The sequence below is a fragment of the Rhipicephalus sanguineus genome, chromosome 3 (genome assembly GCF_013339695.2).
Source record: "Rhipicephalus sanguineus isolate Rsan-2018 chromosome 3, BIME_Rsan_1.4, whole genome shotgun sequence".
Lineage (NCBI taxonomy): Eukaryota > Metazoa > Arthropoda > Arachnida > Ixodida > Ixodidae > Rhipicephalus > Rhipicephalus sanguineus.
Window position 1 is genome coordinate 195,018,710 of NC_051178.1, and position 20,505 is coordinate 195,039,214.

Consider the following 20,505-nt stretch of genomic DNA (forward strand, 5'->3'; position numbering starts at 1 on the left):
TATGATAGGAAGAGTGTCATGCTTCAAGTGCAAGGTGACAGTGGCAAGAGTTGTGACTTGACCTTGTCTTCAATTTGAAGCAAGCGTCGGGCTGTCATTACATACCTTAGCTATCACATTAGAGCTGAAAAGCACAAAGGAAAATCTCACAGCATCCCTTACGCATTCACTCAAGACGACTCGAAGGCGAAAGCCACCTTCTTTTTTTTCTCACTCGATCCTGCCCCGCCCCCTCCGAAAGCTTTCTGCACCTGACGTGGTTTCATCATGTGACGTCATCATGTCGTCACCATAGTGACGACATGATGACCTCACACTAACGCCACAAATTCTGGCGATCTCTGACGCGATGATGACGTCATGTGGTGACGTCATCACGTGATGATTGTTTGCATTACTCGAATTAACGCCTACGCCGCCGACGGTCAATCTTCATGTTTGATGAGGGATCTAAGGCTTTCGCTTTAATAGAAAGAAATAAAAGTAAACCGTTGATGCTAGGCGAAGAAAGTATGTAAACGAGCGCTGGGAACAATTATTCACACTCATTTACGGGGACGAACAGTGACAGAGATCACAGGGTCGATCAAGGTCGCTGGGCTCGGAGCATAGGCTAAACGAAGGAGCGCCGCGGAAGTTTGCCTTTGTAATGAGAAGAGACGGGGACTTCGTCGACAAGGAGGCAATGAAGACTGTCCGTTGAACTAAAGGCAAAAGAACCGCGATGTCGTCTCGACAAGAAGTGGGAAAACAGTGTCGAAAGAGACTTAAAGGCGAATAAATTGGGACGGGAGTGGCAGGATGACAAGACTTCGGGAAGAAGAAAAAAAAAAAAGAAACACCACACACAAAAAAGAAGAGTGACGTAAAAGGGAATATTGAGCAATGGTGTGTGAGGGTAGTCTTTTCATTTTGCAAGGCTAATTTTCAGCTCGGTCCCCACAACTGAATGAGATTTCCCTATTCAAATACATGTCCTGAGGAAAGCGGTGGACCGAGTGGAATAAAATTTGATCGAGTGGAAAAGATGGGAATCCTAGCAAGTCTGAGAAATCGAAATTCCTTATTTAGGGCCCTACGCTTTTTTTTTTTTTTGCGAGAATTGTCGAAAACTGGTAGGTTAAAAAAAATGAAGCGGTGTTTGCATATCCATAACTTTGTGCAAGAAACAGGTATCGCAGTTCTTTAAAGTATGTATCTTGGAGTGTTTACAGCTTACGTGAAGTTGTTACCAAGATTTTTCTGAAAGCCCTTCTCGCAAATTTGTAGTATAACTCAGATCGGTGCAAAATAACACCAGCGTAGTCCGCCTTAGACGTCTTAATGTAAACATATCTAGAATATTTTCACCGAATTGCGATACTGTTTTTTTATTATCATGCTACAGAGCTGAAAACTTGAGACATAATGTTTTTGAAATGTTCGTAATTTTTAACAAGTCTGAGAAATTGACGGCTAATTAATCAAAAGATCGCTTCCTACAGTTACTTTAGTCCATATATGCCCAGTGTCCTACATATAGGACGCTTCTTTGATTCACTCTAACATCGCTATTTTTTTAGCTGATAAGTAGCGCCACCTACAGCATATCAAGCAGGCCTTAATGAGGCCTGCTTGATGTGCTGTAGGTGGCGCTACTCATCAGGCCTGCTTGATGTGCTGTAGGTGGCGCTACTCGTCAGCTAAAGAAATAGCGATGTTAGAGTGAATCAAAGAAGCGTCCTATATGTAGGGCATTGGGCATATGTGGGTTAACTCCTTCAGTGCTACAAGCTTATTGAATTCAGTCCTGTGCACGCACCTGTAAGTACGCGTACGTTTCTACGTATATATTGTCTCCATCGAAGTGCGGACGGTCGCGACCGATGATTGAAAACGCGACCTCGAACTCAGTAAGTAGCCGCTGAGCCACCGCGGCGGGTCACTGACCTTTCACTGACCCTTGGTAGTCAGGGATGATGCGGCTGTCGCTCGAGGCCACCAGGATCCGTAGAAAGGCAGCCAGGGACCCGGCCACTGAAAGCGTCTGCGTGCAGTTTGGTACGAGCTGTTAGTTGTTTAACCGTCGCCAAACTCCAAGAAATAAAGTGGTACCTCTTCATTGCTACTAAACACGTTACTGTAATACCAGCGTTACACTTTACCCGCGTTACACTGAATAACTTTATTGACACCAGCTGATTGAGGCCTGAGCCTAGGCCGCGCCAGGGGCGGTTGGAGAGAACCTGTCTCCTAGCCGCCTCCTGTGCTTGCTCGATGGCTCATATAGTTCTTGCAGATCTGGGCTCATCAGCGTGGTTTTCCACCGCTCTGCAAGCTGGTCTGAGGAGACTGCATTTTAATCCTGCACGTGTACGCATTCCCATAATATGTGTTCTAGGGCGGCGTGTTTTCTTCTTACATAGTTTACACACGTCATCTGAGTATATTTCGGGGTAAATGTGGTTTAGGTGCACCGCGTTGGGGAACGTTCTCGTTTGACGTCGCCTCCAGTCAACCGCCTTTCTTACTTGGAACTAGGAGGTAGAAATCTGCACCTCGATTTTTGGTGGAATTGGCTGATGTCACAGAATCTGACCATTCTGTCCCTCTCATTGCAGGCCTCTCCTCTCGTTACCTCGGGGGATGCTTCTTCGTGAGCGCGGTAAGTGAGACCTCGCGCGACGTGGTGGGCTTCCTCGTTGAGGTTGGGAGTGGGGGACTCACAGGAGGTGTGGGCTGGGAACCAAATGACCTATCTCTCTTCAAATTACTTAGACGATATGAACTTGGCCTTCCCGAGGAGTATGTTAGCGGCCTTGGCCGATATTATTCCTCGCACTGATTGCCGACTGCGAGTCGCTGATTTTTACTTATCGCGTTTAACTTGTTCATGTGTTGCGGGCTATCCGTGTCGCTCAGACGCCAACGATGCACAAAAAATCTTGGCTGCAAATGCTCGACCAGCTCGGTAACGCAGGGAGGACAGCCGTCTCTTTCTGCAAAAGACCTTTGTCAAAAAAAGCAGAGACTTCTTCATCGCGTGTCACACCGTGCGAACACCTCTTCGGTAGATGTCCCCTGTATGTCCCACACATAGTCCAAACACCGTTGGAGTTCGCGTGCTCAAGAGGCATAAGTCTCATTGTCAGAGACTTGGTTGCACTGTCTCACAAGAAAAGTTCGCGTTATCTTCGAATGAGTGCTATGTATTTGCGTGCGTGAGTTCTCGTGGTCAGCGATGACCCCTCACTGTCATTTAGGGCAGCTACAGCCACTGGATTCATTCTGTGGCATTGTGCACAGTTTGAACTTTCTGGTTGTGTTAATAGTTGGCGTGCTTTCGTAAACTGTCGGATAATGCATCCAGAAGTAGGTAAAGGTGTGTCCAGTCTTCATAAAGCCCTTCATGGTGCGAAATATAGATTGCTGCATAAACTTTGGAACGTGTGACTCTGTAGATAATTAGGAATTTAAATTAAAACAAGTAGTGACATCATCATATAATCACTCTGACACTGTGTTTTCAGTTTTCTTGTACCTGTGTCCGTGTCTGTATACGCTTAACCTTTTTCTAGCATGAGTTACAAAGTGGGCGCGAGATCTGTTAACGCGTACACCGGCTTATAGTCTGCAGAAAAGTGACAGGCATTACCGGAACTATACAGGTTGTATAGAGCATAGAGGCGAACTCATTTTTGTCAGGGTTAACCATATACGGTGGTGCCGGCGCTGTGCTTTGAAAACGTCCAAGGCACCCAAAACGAAATGCGGAAATTCCTTCGTGAAGAAGGGCATTTACGTTTCTTCCTATACCCAATATCATGCTTCAATAAAATTGCACAAGTTTGCTGGTGATGCACATCTCATAACTCATAGTTTCCAGAAGAATTCAGTCATAAAACTGCAAAAGAAAGTGCGAGCACGGGCTCTGCGATAAGGGCTCACATAAACTGTTTGAAAGAGTCGAGAGGTTCCACACGCGTAAATGAAAAGAGCTTCGCTGGTACGCGCTGTGTGCTTCAGTGCGATAAAACTTAAGTTTAAGCGGCCTGTTTTTCGTTCGAGCTCGTTGTTCTTTTGAACTTTGTCACGGTATGAATTCCTGGCTCACTCGCTCGCATGGAAATATATAATTCTCGTAAGATACGCTAAAGAAAGGATCGCATCACTCGAAAAAAGCGCTGGAGAACTTCTCAAGCATTCTGAACTCTTTTCGAAGCTCTGCTCCCAATCGCAAGGCTCACGCGAACGATCAGACCATAAACTTCTCTACTAGTTTAACCAAGTTAAGGGTGACGCGCAAGTGTTACTGGCGACCTCTTGATCGCGTATGATAAATGATACGGAAGCCTGGCTGCGTCAGAAGTGCGTAAGAAGTGAAGAAAGAAGAAAACTCGCATCATTCTTCAAACGAAGCAATAGAGGCGTGGCGGGGAGTAGTGAGTGCCGTTGGCGCACGTCCTATGAAAGGCTGGTTTGTTGTAGAGGAGTGGCATGTGCCAGCCTCGAGAGCGCATTGCCGGCATTTGTTTCCGGCTCTCTATCGCTGCTCTGTGCCTCATACCGCGCTGCCCAAGATAGCTGTAGTATCATCTAAAGAAAAATCCATAGGACACGTGTAGCCTTCGGATATATTTGAAGAATGTGCCTCAGAACCGGCAGCTGCATCGATCGGCGGAACGTGATGTTCAGCACAACACGGTTGTTAACTCGCGAAAGCAAAATGTTCCTTCCAGATCGATGAGATCATTTGTTTTCGTACGTTCGTGCTTTCAACGAGCTATGCTTTGTGATCTGTATGCATTGTATAATATTAAAAGGAAATGATTGGCTGGCTGGTTTATGGGATTTAACGTCCCAAAGCGACCCACGACTCAGGTTACCATGCAGCGTAATTTGGGAACGAGATTACGCGTAAGCATGGATGCCTGTTTCACGTAGACCATGCAACAATGGCTCTTTCGATCATTCCATTTTTTTCGTTAAGTTTTCGAGCCAGCGTGTTTCTTGCAAAGTTCGTGACGCATGGGCAACAACGAACGTACATCTGAAAGACGTAATACAAACGATATCTCAGGAGCTGACGCTTACTTTTCCCTGCGTTCAATGGCCCCAGTGAAAAATACTGCGATAATGCGAAATGTGCGTCATACAGGGAACCCGGTAGTCGATAAAAAAGAAAAGAGACTCTGAAGATTCCGAGTGTTTTGAGTTTGCTGGCGTTCATGTCGATATGGACGAACTGTATCGCAGTGCGAAGTAGGAATGCCCTCATATAGGACATTGTTCCCGGAAATGACATATTCAAAGCTGCTTCGATTAGTCCTGGTGAAGCTACATTCCGGCGCCAACCTTACGTCCTCATTCCTTGTGTGACTTCAGTTATAAAAAAAAAATACGTTGAAGCAAGGTTCACGGTTTGACGTTTATACGGCAGCAAGCAACGTGCCGTTCTTGTAAGCTCCCATTGATTTCATACAGTGCGCTTCAAGAGGCTCACAAGCTTCGTATATATGTTCGAGCAAGAAGCACTCGAGACAAACGTTTGTCCGTCTTTTGCGAGTGCGGCGCACGCAGAAAAGTTTGCCTATTCGCATGTCTGTGTTGGACGGACCATTAGAAAACGTTCTTGCAAAGCTAGATGTTTCGAGTTTTTGACCTACACGGAAATTTCGCGAGCGGAGCGATCCACGGACAGTCGAGACGACCAGCTCCACTGCCAGAGAACTGTGATGCAAAGATCGACCTACTCGTATTATTCGCGCATCTATACTCGCGTCCGCATCAGTGCTACAGTAATTATGGTGCTCGGTGGCTGACCATAAAGTCGCGGTTTTGATCCCAAAGGCGGCGGTCGCATTTCGATGGAGGCGAAACGATAGAGGCCTGTGTACCGTGGAATCTCAGTGCACGTTAAAGAACACCAGGTGGTCGAGATTATCCTGAGCTCTTCACTACGGCGTCTCTCATTCGCAGCCTTAGTAGCTTTGGGACGCTAAACCCCATAAACCGACCAGTCGCTTTATGCATGGATTAACTACAGCGGCAGAAGCATGAGAGGCAGGGATAGAAACGGAACAAAGAATTGCTCGTGATGTCATGTCCTCTTACCGCGCTCACATAGCCGATGATGACGCAGGTGAACTGCGGCGTGACGAGCCCTCCGAACGGCTTAACGGTTGCGAACATGGCAAACTCCGAGCACGACGGCTGACAGTCCCCACGCCGAGATCGCCAAAGGTGGTGCGAACCCCGAAGCCGATCGGTTACAAGTAGTGCACTGGCCCAATGTACCCGATAATACAACGAGGCGGGCGGGACGAAAGAAAGAGGGAAAGGAAATAAGAAAGAAGGAAAGACAGAAAAACGAAAAAAAAGGAAAAGCAAAAGGGTGGGAAAGGACAAGTCGCGGTGTTTTCGCCTCTTCCTTCCCCCAGACAGAAGATGCATACAGCGCTGTCGCAACTGAAGTGAAATATCTTACGTTAAGTAGAGAGATAACGCTTAATCAGGGCACCTGACCGCCTCCGCGCGGCAAGCGCATGATTGAATAGCCACTCGGGTGGAGGGGAGCTTAAAACCATTGTTGATGAAAACGCTCTGTGTTCGCTTCATTTCTACAGGGGAATACTGAAGAAGGTTGCAGGTATAAGTGAAACAACTACTGCTTCTAAATTTGGCATAGGACGTCCGTTCAACCTTCCCTCAGCACTCGCTCCCTTTTACCCCAGCACCATGCACGATACTAGAGTTTTGTTTTTTTGTTCTACACATTTCTTGCTTGGCAGAAAGCGTGATAGGTTAACCCTTTCGTTTGTTGCGAATGTAGCGTGCTCTGTAGCTTCTCTTGAAGGATATATGACGCTGCAATTAAGGACAATATTTGTATTCAGGAAATTTAACCACAGAATTGGTTTTCTCGCATCTTCTGCATTTTGCTGTTCTGCATGGAACTAGCAAGACTGCGTGCAGAGAGCAGTAGCGTGATCATGAGTAGAGGGCGATAACCCGGCTATTTCATCCGACGGCGATAATATTGAGAGATAGACGCCAAGGGACAATGCTTTGAGTGCGTTGGTGACAATAGGGAGCAAGTAAAGGAATAAAAATAGAAGCCTGCAGGCTCGTTTTAGCCATTCCACATGCAGTTGTATAACGGAAATGCAACGTTGCAGGTCAACCAACCTGAAAAGTCACCTGAACTCTTCCGCATCTGCTGGAACAAAAAACTCCGATCAACGGCGTATAATTTTAGGTGAATCTCATGTTGAGGTGCCGAAAAAAAAGAAAACTTGTCTATCTTTGCCGTAGTGTTACATTTGACTGTATTGGGGGTAAAAATGAGACAATCTTACTTAAATTATTGTTTTTCATGACTGCGTCATCTTTTGGTAAGTCTGATGCAGCAGACAGAAACTCGTATGCGTGTAACTTACGGGGCACGGAGAGGATGGATGCTTTAGGAAGGGTCAATCGCTGCAATGGTGTGTGGTGCAAAAAAGATACAAGGCTTCGTCTTTATTACGCTATTACAGTGACGATACGGGGGCTGACGGTACATAGATTTAATTGGGACTGTTTGGCTTCTTTGTCAGTTTAGCTGGACGCCAAGCACAAACTGCATATAGGACGCCTCAAATTTATCTGAGCTTTATATGTCGAACAAGTATGCTTGCTTGAAAGCTCTTGTTGAACATGAAGGCCAGCAAGACCAAAAGGAACCAGACGAAGTAGGGGGTAGAATGTTTACATTCCATCGTTTCCGTCATGCGATCACCTTGCAGCCCTGCTACCTGGATGAGTCAGTGATGTTCAGCAAGTAACAGCAAACGTTAGTATATACAGTTGAACAACTTGGAGGTCGCTAGTTCAGACACTTATAAAGGGAAATACAAGTCCCCTTTGAAGGTGCAGTGTCCCTATCAAAAAACTAAGTTGGTCTACGTCAAACCATCAAGACAGAGAATCACTTGGCCTGCAGCAAGAGCTTTAATTGGGCGAGTTGATTCGTGATAAACAGCGTTCCTGTATCCGTTTTCCTTCCTACATTTGTTGCGCTCTACCTGCGATATTTACTTGGCCTGATCACATGCATGCATCTAACGTGCCGCTGCCCGCCTTTGGTTCATTTATATGGCCTTGGAATTCATTCTGCTATCATTTACCACAAACAGCATATTCCGCAGACTGCAGCACTTAGTTGAAAAAAAAAAAAAAAAACTCCTAGGGCTTCCTCTCTTGTATAGTCTCCACACCGTAGCTTGCAAACTTTGGCTTTCACGAATCTTCTTCCAGCTCGCAGACATCTGCGAGTCTCGTTTCGTGAATAATTGTCCCCGCGCTTCGAGCTGTTGATCCATTCATCTTCGCGTTGTCAACTGACAGCGTTGTGGTTAACTTGGTCCCTAAAGCAATTACCGTGGAAAGGCAGTGGTGCCGAGTTCCATACCGCCCGGGCCAAGAAAAAAATACAGCTTGACTTTGAAGCTTCTTCTGCAACGAATTTCTGTAGTTTCCCCCGCAGCTCAAGTCACGTAACGGTGTTGATATTCGCCACTGCTGCGAGTAAACTTCTCCCGCTTGCACGTGAGCTGTACAGTACTCATGAATTGAAAGGCGAAGATTTAGGGATAAGTAATGCACGTGCTTTCGATTCCAGCCTCTACAGGTCGTGTCATATCGGCGTAATTTTGACTCGAGCACTTACATCAGAACCAAGATGACCGTTAGCGGCTAGGTTTGCAGCGGCATGACCCAGTTATCACGCGCAATCGCTGATAGCAGTCGTTAGTCTAAAAAAAAATGTCGCGTTTTAATACGTGACTGATCTACATATATGGTCGTACAGTGGTTTTCCAGCGCATTAGCAGACGCATTTTCCAATTCCCTGAACTCGGATTTACAGCTCTGGCTGTCTTCTGTTTGGCTTATCAACGCTTGGATTAACACTCAGTATCCGTTTATGCGTGTCCTGTAATGAAAATTTTTCAAGCACACATTCTTCTTGACATTACCCCCCCCCCTCTTATTTTTCGAGTAATATTACATGAAAGCAAAAAAAAAAAGCGAAAAACACACACAGACACACACACAAGCTGAAATATCGCTCGTTCTCCGAGATTGAAATTATTAAGTACTCTGTGGTCTCGACAGCGCGAGCGCGAGTCAAGGCGCGTCGCTGCTATTAAGGCGAAAGCCTTAATAGCAGCGCCTCACCAAACACGAAATTTGACCGGCGCCCCGCGTCGGCGTTCCACTTCGGCGGCATCAACACGAGTGATGCAAAAAATCATCATCACGTGATGACGTCACGTGGTGACGTCATCATGATGTCACAGATGCCAAATTTTGTGGTCACATGGTGTCATCATCACATGGCATCGTTGCTTGGTCAGAGGTGGGCCGATCTCGGAGGCAGTGCGAAACAAGGTGAGCTGCAGAAAGCTGGCAATGCCTCCTATCCTGGAGGCATTGAAAAAACCACGTTAGTTGCAGAAAGCTTTCGGAGGGGAGCGCGGGAGGTTCGATACATCAACTTAGAAGAAAAAGAAGAATAAGATGACTTTCACCTTCGAGTCGACTGAGGAGGATGGATAAGGGATCCTGTGATTTTTTAAAGGTGACTAGATTGGGCGCCAGACTATGACCACAGTTCTGCTACGACTATGGGTGAAACTGTGACACGGTGTAACGATATGGAACAACTGCGACACTGGGTCACCGTGTATGAGGCAGCCAAGCATTAGTGACAGTTGGGCGAGTTGGTACGGATGCATTGTCATGAACACGGCGCTACGGAAAGAGACGGAAAAACTGTGTTCTATGTTCGTGTGGTTCCAGTCTTTTCGTCTCTTACCGTTGCGCCGTTTTCATAATAATGAGACCGCCATTTTAAAAGGCTGTGCGATAGGCAATGAACTTGTCCGAGATCGTTTGTTTTGTTCTCTTTTCTCCTACTTTTTTCTAGTCCTTCATAATATTCCAGTAAAATGTAGTCAATCAGAAATATCGTCTTGTTGACAATCCCGTCTTAGATTATAGCGCTTTCTTGTTTGTGTAAAATATTTATAGTCTGTTTCTGTGCGTGTACTAGCCTTTTGAATGCGACCGTCGTGGAAGACAAGGCGCTGACTCGAACTGAACGCCGACTCAAGGAAAGTCCGTTCGAGAAATTCACGAAGAAAGGGAAACTGGTGAAACAGGATTGTAGTATGGATCCCCAGATACCCATCGGTGTAGCCGAAGGGGGGGGGGGGGGGAATCAACACTCCCCCTTTCCCCCTCCCACCTTCCTGAAAATTTCCTGAAGATATATAAAGGGGTGGTAGGGGGTGGTTGACCACCCCCTACCTTCCAAAAAAATTTCTGGCTACGCCCCAGGGGAGTTATATACGTTTTGTTGACGAAGCTAGCACGTAAAAGGATTAACATAGGTTGTGGAATATTGCGCTGCATGGGCGTAACAGGGGGGACACTCTGGGCCACCGTTAGTGTCCCCCCTGTTACGCCCATGCAGCGAAATATTCCGCAACCTATATTAAACTTGTACCAACTAGCCCAAAGGAGTGCTTTGTCGAAATGCTCGGCCTATGAATTTGGCTGAATAAAAGTCTACTACTACTACTACTACTACTACTACTACTACTACTACTACTACTACTGCTACTACTACTACTACTACTACTACTACTACTACTACTACTACTGAACTTAAAAGGAAAACGTTAGCCGTCTCCCCTGACTTCTATACGCGAGTAGAACGTCTGAGGAGGAGGAGAAGAAAAACGGAAAGACAGGGAGGTTAGCCAGTTCACAGACCGGCTGGCTACCCTGTGCTGGGGAAAGGGGAAGGGCGAGTGAAAGATGATAGAAAAGAGAAAAAACTCAGAAGGTCAAGTACCTGCTTAAAAAAAAAGTGAGCACTTCAGAGAACATGTGACTACGGGAGCTGTACCATGCCTGTTGCAGGGGAGAAAGGGAACGTTGCCCAGTGCGGTTGTTCTGATAGCTGAGCATGTCGCCTCCGGAGGCAGTCTAATCGATGCAGGGGTAAACAGGATTTCGACTTTCCCATACATAGTTCTTGTTGCGCAAAATATACACGGGCTTCTACGTGCATTATGCTTTCCTGCCCTGCCCATTGTCCAGAAAATGATTTTTGTACTTGGAAACATAAATTAGTTGGGAAAATGGTGCACGAAAACATCACCTACAAATTTAGTCGTCCGAATTAACGAAAACCACAATGTGCACACTATTCCTGAAGTGCGGCAGGACCCACTTCAACATGTTCGGTCCCTGTACAGTGTTTCGAAACACCACATAGGTGTGGTACTAAAGGTACGAGATAAGGTTTAATCGAATGTCCACATTCGCGTCGTTATCGGGAACAGATGATAAGAACAAGAAGGCATTGTCACGAAAAGCGTGTCGAGCAAAGCGGGTCCTCCGGTACGTGTGTCACCTCGTTCAAGGTCTTCCGCTTTGAGGGCAGCTCGCCGGCAAATTTTGGTGACCGGAACGAATCCAACTACGTGAACGACCGTGTTGTCCCAACTTTCCTCGATTGCAATCGAGCTTGAAATTGAGGGGAAGAAAAATGTTATGACTCATACGGCAGGAACGAAGTGTCTAGCAGTAGGGTACGCATTTGGGCTGGTCGGTTCACGATTACGAGTAGAAAAACAGCGCTAAAACGACAGGACGAAGAAAGGACACAGACCACGGCGCTATTGGTCTGTGTCCGTGGTCTGTGTCCACTTCTACTCGTAAGAAGTGTCCAACCACGGCTGGACTCGAGCATACGCGCGTTTTCTTGAGCACGCATGCTTCAATCCAATGCTTCAAATACTTGGAATTTTTTAAACTCTTGCCACACTTATCAACTTTGTTAGTGCATCTTTGGTAGACGGTATGAGGTTCGTGATATGAGGTTATGCGCCGCACGTGACGGGGGGAAGGGGATTATAGATAGATAGATAGATAGATAGATAGATAGATAGATAGATAGATAGATAGATAGATAGATAGATAGATAGATAGATAGATAGATAGATAGATAGATAGATAGATAGATAGATAGATAGATAGATAGATAGATAGAAACGGCTAAAGTGACTGAGGTTCGCTGAGAAATGCTTCACATTTTAGAACTCTTGCCCCTGTTCGCCGCGGTGTTGTAGCGGTTACGGTGCTGGGCTGCTGATCCGAAGGTCGCGGATTCGATCCCGGTCGCGGCGGTCGCATTTCGATGGAGGCGAAATGCTAGAGGCCCGTGTACTGTGCGATGTCAGTGCACGTCAAAGAACGCCAGATGGTCTGAATTTCCGGAGCCCTCCACTACGGCGTGGCTCATAATCATATCGTGGTTTTGGAACGTTACTATAAGCTCCGAGCTCCGACTCCGATGTGCGAAATTTCGGAATAACAAAGCCATTCGTGTATACTAAATCTCGCTGCACATGTTTGCCGAAAAAGTCATAAACATTTCCCAGCGCGAGTGAAAACGGTGAGCGAATTATGTGTTGCACGAAATTTATAATGCACGAAGGTCGTGTATTTGCCTGGAGACAGAAACAACGGACTGCTTTTCGCGCACTTCAACGCAGCGTGTGTTTTGCGCATATTTTAGGACTCATTCTTCGCTCAGAAATTTAAGTTGGAAAGTAAGTGTCGCTTAGCAGAAAAAAAAAGAGAATTCTGTTTTTTAATTCTTCAATTACGATTCAGTACATCCGCAATGACAGGCCTGTTAGGGCCGAGATCAGCTGAATCTTCTCGGACAGTCTATTCTCATCTTTGTTATCGAAATGCGAACATACAAGGATATTCGCAATAAATGTTTCAGGGATGTGCAAACACTCCATATTTCGAATACGAAATGAGTATATTTCTTACTTCATTTTATAAAGTGCACGTTTGTAGTTTTCCGCTCTTATTGATTTCACCACATTCTCGTACTTAATGTATTAAACCGATGCTTTTTTTTTTCTTTGGTCATATATGTCACGGCTCTTAAGACGTTTTGATGTGTTGGGATTGCTGTTTACTTTAACAGTTCTTGTCATCATGCACAGAAGGTCGCCCGCGGTAATCGACCTACTGCTTTGTTTTACTAAAGTTTAATCTCTCTCGCTCTCCCAGTTCAGTTTATAAGTGCGGGGCCTCCATCTGCATGTTGTAAGACGGAAGCCGACCAGACAATAGAATGATAACACAGCCGTTTATTCCACGGGCACTGCCCACGGTCAAGCACGAATATGAAGACGGTCAAGGATGATGATGGCTACATACGTATGAAAGCAATGAAGTACTACATTAATACTGCTTGCAGTGTACGTTGGCTAGATACTCTATAGCCCTATTGAAACGTTCCGTATGCCGTTCTAATAATTCCACATGTTTCCGTAAGATTCTTCCGGAAATATATTGCAAATATACAGAACATATGTGGATTCCGTAAGGGAACATATAGAATTATCGGAATGGCTTACGGAACGCTTCAGTAGGGCGATCTTCAATGAAGAGCGTTCTCTTTCTCTCCGCTCTCTCACTCTCCGTACGTATCATAATTTTCACCGTCCAATCGACACGAAGAAACTAATACTGATTCTGATTCCGAGTAGTACTTGCTGTTCGCTTCGTATGCTTCGTAATTTTTAAAAATTATTTTCATTATTTATTTTATTAAGGCTTTATTGTTTTCTAAATTTATTTTTTTGTTTTATTTTTATTATTTCTTTGTGCCGCATATGCGTCGTTGTTCAAACGTACAACAGCGAGGGCTCATTGCAGGCTCACAAAAGAAAGAGCGTCGCTATTGTTGATCGCTCCGAATTTTAGACGATTTGCAAAAAATCTGAGAAATTTTCTTTCAACCAAGCACTCTCTCTCGCAGACTGCTTTTCGCGCTCGTTCTGCCTTTGCCGCTCCTAGCTGCAGCGAAGGTACGCCAATACCACAAATGCTTATGATTTTTAAGCATTTTTTTCTCTTCAAAAATGACTATGGAATTGTCACGCCTCACTGCTGCTTCTCAGCCTACGCATGCATGGTTAACGAGGAACCTGTCGTTCGGGGGACGCACTGTCACTGGAACTGGGAGAGCCTAAAGAAGAACGAGCGCTCTCTGAACGAGAGTGCTTGGTTAGAAAAAGCGCTGTGTCCGCGTCGTATACATCTGTGTCTTGTCCCTTCTGTGCGCTATAGGTGTTAAGATAGAATACCGACATGCCCAAGCTCACGTTCTTTCAAGTTAGAAAAAGACTGTGAGAGAAGCCGTCCTGCAGATTTTTCGCAAATCGTCCATAATGTTGCTGGAGATAGCGGAGTTCCCGCGCAGTTTTTGGATGAGTGCAATGAACAAACGATTTCCCAGTAGTTGCCAGTGCAGTCGCAGAGTATTTCGCATCCTTTTCATGAGTTGCGATTGTGATAGCATTACACACAATAACTCTTTCAACGAACACAGCACTCCACGTACATCTAATGACTTGCGGTTTCTTATTTTTGTTTATGCCGTTGCGATGGTGCACCAGATAACTGAAAGCCATTACTTTACATATTGGAGATTCTCAGAAGAGCGCGACCATTTGCGATCGGCATTACGCATGCATGCATCAAATAACGCCGACAAGACTTTTTTTTTTCTGGACAAGACGGTCTCCGTGAAATATTTGTCTGGCTTGTTTAGAAAAAAAAAATGATATTTAATCAATTGTAAAGTACTTTTTGCTGGGACAGCTTATTACAATCCACGTGGTTGGCCGATTCAGCTTGTCTAATGCTACTCACAAATACTTCTTTCACTAAATTATTTCTTGGTTCGCAGATTTGAATGCTGAAAAAGTCTTAAGGGGGTGGTTTCATGGTCTCCCCGTGTCATGGAACTACGATGTCTTCCCCCAAGATGTGGGCGTTTAATGAAAGAGCTGTCGGGTGTTAGAATTACAAATATTTTTGTTCGCACTCACGCTCCTTGTCATTGGCCGGTCGCCTTCATTAATAGTATGTTAGAAAGGAGTACTGATTGGCATTTCTCTCCAACGTTATTTCCTAGAGGACAACAGCGCACATGCATTTTGTTTCCTACAAATTGTTTCAGCAAATTGTTACAAATTGTTTCATCACTGTTGCAGCGCATTGCTTTACGCCATCGTTTCTATCTCTCACGCGGAACACACTATGCACCACCGAGACACTTAAGTGTTGTGCGGGCGAGTACAAAAGCAAGATTGAGGCTGAGTAGCTAGATTAGCTTGCAATGGGGGCGGAGCGATTTGAGTCCGCTGCCACAGCATTCTGAGTCTGCTGGTGGTGGAGTTCAGTAGTGCTTGTTGTACATCCCGCAAAGCTTTTAAAGCTTGCGCTGTAATCGGCACTTAACCTCCTAAAGCTGTTAATTACTTGCGGTGTTACGTGACGATGTAGGGCACGAACGTGGGTGGCCTCATTTAAGTACGATGACACGAAGACCCGAGATTATCTTAATGGTCGTTTCGTGTTAGTGTGGATGATATAAGGCCTTCTTGCTTATCTTTACCAAACGGTCCAACGCCGATAAAGGGACGTTAAGTCAGCAGCCGGTAGTACTGCGAATTCATCGCGCTATTCTTAGCTTTTATGAGCTGATAAAAGCTTGGCCTTCTAGAGTACGAACCCCGTGCGGAACGAGCGCACTAGACTGCTAGGTGCTCACCACATCTATCCCGTTGTCATTTCTTGCGGACATGGCGCTGATAAATAGCTCACCACGAAAGAGGAATAATTCGTGCAGCTCTATCGGAGCGGTTATCTATTAGTTTACCAGTTTTCTGTGTCGCTCTAAATCCGATACGCGCGCCTTTTTATCTAAATATAATGCATGGCATGCACTTGACGTCTTGAAAATGATATCATATTTCTGTCTCGGTTACTGGACCATCGCATATCACCAAGCCGCGGGAAAATAGAAAGCAAACGAGCAAATGTCTTAGAACGCCTTCATACGCAGTTCGGGCACAGTTTTCAAGTATACACCGAATAATTTACGATCCCAACATGGAATCGCAACACGTTGAACCGGCCGACGGCGGCTTCCTCACAGTAATTAAAACAAATGTGACTTAGCGTAAAAAAAGAAAAAAAATTTGGGGGCAGTTCTGCTTTGAGGTCATAGCCTTAGCTCACGGTAGCAATACATCTGCCGCGATTTGTAGGTACTATAATTTTACTACGCGGCGTCAAGCTCTGTCACATTGCGAAAGATTACACCTGGCTTTGCGTGGCCTCCGAGATTGCGCCGTTTCGCTCTTGCACCTTTAGCATGAAGCATTATGGTCGCAACTATAGAACCCCTACATCGCGTACGCTGCCGGAAAACGCATGGAAGAGCTTATAATCTCGAAAGCAATGGTTTGCGATACTTTGGGCGCCAGAGGTCTTGGGGACGTAGTGGCCTCCATTTGGAGAAACACACATTCCGAGGAACACATATATTGTATCACCATGCTAACACTGGTTCATCAAGGGCGGCGGTACCTGCCACAGCACTCGGCCCAAGATCAAAAAAGCGTTGACAGCTGGGCTAGCTGGTTCTGGTGATAACTGTGAGACATTGTACTGGCTAATGAAGTAACGGACAGGATAGGCATGGATAGTTGAAGTCTGGCATTCCAATCCTGTCATTCAGTAGCGTAGCCGGAATCTTTTTTTTTTTTTTTGAGAGGGGGGGGGGGGGGGTGTTCAGCCATACTTTTTATGTTCTTGCGTGCGTTTGTATGTTTGCATGTATATATACACATGAAAAAGTGAAAAATTTCGGAGACCCCCCCTGGCTACGCCTGTGCTGTCCATGTCTTCGTTCGCCAGCGTTTCACAGTATTCCCCAAGACCAGGAGCTGAAATCGCGATGATTTTGGTTCAAAAGAGCCATTTGGCATTGGATGCATGGTCGCGTTCTTTAATATTACGTCGAATATCACAATTGAAATAGACAGTTCAGTTATGCACCCCCCTCCCCCTATAGGCGTGCGCCCGGGGGGGGGGGGGGGGGGGGGGCTTCTCTAATCATATGAAGGGGGGCGCCAACTATACCTCATAGGTTTACTCAGCCAGACCTTTCACGTCATTCTTTAAGGCGCAGGCTCACGGCTACGCAGATTTCTTGACGATAATACCGACCACGGACCCCCTATGTTGCATTCATGATCTGTTTACTTCCCGCCTTTACCTCGGAGAGCCGGGGACCAATGGCAGGACTTTGTGAGAAGCACGTGATCGCTTCATTTTAATCTTTGCATCCATTGCGGAGCTCGCTTACTTTCGGACTCGACCAACGAGGAGGGAGGGGGTTGGGCTTGGCCCCCCTAATGAAGAACCCTGCGCGCGCGCATCCCCCCACCCCCCTCTCTCTCTCACACACACACACACACACACACACACACACACACACACACACACACACACACACACACACACACACACACACACACACACACACACACACACACGCACTCACACACACACACACACACACACACACACACACACACACACACACACACACACACACACACACACACACACACACACACACACGTACGCACGCACGCACGCAAACTCAGAAGGCATCTGCACTCGAACAAAGCAAATACGCGAGACATTGTTAGGTTTCACTCGGGCGACACAATGTGAGGGCAATAACTCTCGGTGATTTGTGCACCTTATGGAGTCCATGCACAATTGTGCCGGACGAGGATGGACAGTGATAACTTACTCCGGAGACAGTGGCGATAAAGAGCACAGCTTTGTTCGCCGTAGTCAGGCCGCAGAAGGGCTGCCACTTGCGAAACACCATGCCGTCATTGGCCTTTCGATCGGCACGTTCCACTTCAAACGACGCACGTGCCCCCGTTGCAGCCGTGCACATGAAGGGCCAGCAGCCCCAAGATGCTCGACGACGGCGCACTCGACGCTCGACACAGAATGCCCGGCTGTATGCAGCCACACCGACAGTCGGTGCACAGCTGCAGGTTCTTCACTTCAACCTCTTATTATTTCGCTTGTTTTCGTTTTCGCCTATCGAGAGGTAAACGAGCAACATGGAGCGCGCATACACATTCCAAGGCGTGACGCGAAAGCGAACTTTGCTCGTCTTTTTGCTTTGCTCGCGTTCTGGCATGCATCTCCGGTTTCAGCAGCGGATCCGCGCCGGAACGAGAGGCTATAAGAGCGAGCTGAAAAAAAAAAGACTGCCATTTCTGCAAATTCTGGAAGCGTCCGTGGTTGTTATTGTGGAATAGCCAACGGACACAAAAAAGAGACGCAATACAGATAGTTCCAAGATCTACAAGTACTGCAGATTCGGCAAGTTAGTGCATTACAATATCGTACTGGTATAGCGCAGCTCAGTTTGAGCTTGAAGGAAAGAGGCAACAGCAGAGAAGGAAACACAGGCAACAGGATGAGCGCTAATCCTGTTGCCTGTGTTTCCTTCTCCGCTGTTGCCTCTTTCCTTCATGCTCAAACTGAGCTGCGCTATACCGGTACGATAGTTCCAAGATTATTGTCCTGGAAGTATGAAGAACGGGAAATAAAAAAGGCATCGCTAATTGATAACGTTTATATAAGCGGGTATAGAGCATTCATAGTGTTGAATCAATGTAGGGGACGTTTCGGCATTGCTTTCAAAGTGCTAGTCAAGGGAAGATATGTAAATGTAAATGTAAAAAGGACCTCTTACGTAGAAGGTGAATTGTGATGATGGTTTCAATATCCTTACATCTTTAGACGATTGTAACTTCCGCATTTCTCTCTTAAGTCTTTAGCACCCTCTAAGGTTCATATTGATACCCCAGTAAATGACCCAGCATTGTAAAATATAATTTCAGAGTCACAGGCACGAATGTACTCCACAAAATTGCTACTGGCCAACCGAGTGTGCGTGTGTGTGCGTGCGTGCGTGTGTGTGCGTGCGTGCGTGCGTGCGTGCGTGCGTGCGTGTGCGCGCGCGCGTGTGTGTGTGTGTGTGTGTGTGTGTGTGTGTGTGTGTGTGTGTGTGTGTGTGTGTGTGTGTGTGTGTGTGTGTGTGTGTGTGTGTGTGTGTGTGTGTGTGTGTGTGTGTGTGTCTTACATCCTGGAAGAGCATTTCTGTAGTGACGTTTTAGCGCTGTCGGAACGGTATAAGAGAAATGTAAGGAGTAGATTGGTTTTTGATTTCATTGGCCAAGATGGACATGGAGATAAGAGGGAAAGCGCGGGAAGAGTACCCCACTTCATTTTTGATCTGGCACAACTCTTGAAATAGTCGATCGAGCTCTGAAACTTACATGTCGCATGGTTGGAAAAGACGAACTTTGAAGCAGGATTTAAGAAGCAACTTCTTACCGCGCTTTGTTTTTTCCAGCCTCACTGTAATTTTCATCCTACATTAAAGACAAAATTTTCTCTTCGTTTCCTAGATTCACGCCATTAGAAGAAAAAATAACTATTGACTCGAGAAGCTTGAGAGATTATTCTTCAGAGGGGTATTTAGCTTGCCGGCGTTCCCCGCGAAAGCACCTGAGAGGTCCATCGACGTCACTTGCTAATCCCGCGACTTCTGCCCACGTCCTTAGGGCCTCCATCCTTTCAAACAGTCAGAGGAGCTTTCTTTCGCCGCAGAGATTACGCGTCTTCGTTGTATTCATCGACTGGAAAATACCAAGCACTCCACGAATGTTACCCGCCTTCGTATGGCTTTAGCAGCAAATGTCTGGAAGATAAAGTGAGGGGAGAAAGGTAAAAGACGTTTGCGAACTGCTCTGGGAAGCCTACGATGATGAAATTGACATTATGGCAGCAGAACAACAGCAAAAAAAAAGGAAAAACAAAACTGCAGCCGCTTTTATTTCAGGCGTCCGATCAGCGACCAGTGTATATCTCCAAGATGGCGATGTTCAGCAATCTACCAAATTTTTTCATCACTTCATTTTTCACTTAGCTTTCTCAGCCATGGATTAAAAACCTTCGCAGGACGAATTATATGCTGACGTTTTTGATGGATGTTGGACATTGGTAATGTTCGAGTCAGTTGACAAAACCAATGCCGATGAAATGTTAAGTGGACTTGGCGGTTCAAGTACCACCGTGATGCCCCCCCCCCCCCCCCCCCCCCCCCCCCCCCTCTTTCGCTCCAGCTTTCAAGTGCCCCATGCCCCTTCCTCGAGTGACTGACTTTACTGTGAGCGCCAGTATTGATCAAGATTACCTGGCAGAATTTATTGAACAGGCTCTCAAGAATGCCTATTTCGAGATCCTGGATTGAGTTCTCCAGCAAGCACATTGCCCAGTCTTTTTTAAAAATAAGGCGCTTTCAATTATTTGATATGCATGCGCGGTTCTCGCTTCACGGGCGCGCTAACTACAAGTGCCGGTTGAAGCTACGTTACTGCCCTCCACGGGCGTACTGAAATGTGCCACCACCACCAACGACAAGTCATTTTTTGTTCCAAAACTTGACAGTTGCACTGTTGCCAGAGGGAAAAAAAGGAAACTACAAAAGAA

The 20,505-nt window shown here is 46.1% G+C and overlaps 1 protein-coding gene across 2 annotated transcripts in view; it reads right to left on the reverse strand.

Annotated features, from left to right (window-relative positions):
- The window catches only part of LOC119387975 (uncharacterized), a 33,244-nt gene extending 15,292 nt beyond the window's left edge, over positions 1-17,952 (reverse strand). The window contains exons 1-2 of one of the 2 annotated variants that reach the window (XM_037655569.2): positions 17,738-17,952; positions 1,930-2,026 (exon numbers count right to left, since the gene is read on the reverse strand). In XM_037655569.2, coding sequence (XP_037511497.1) covers positions 1,930-2,026; positions 17,738-17,890 — 250 coding nt within the window. In that variant the 5' untranslated portion in view covers positions 17,891-17,952. Of the gene's footprint in view, positions 1-1,929; positions 2,027-6,093; positions 6,221-17,737 lie in introns of those variants that run through there. The other variant, XM_037655570.2, reaches the window with a different exon arrangement.
- Between the last annotated feature and the right edge of the window lie 2,553 nt (positions 17,953-20,505).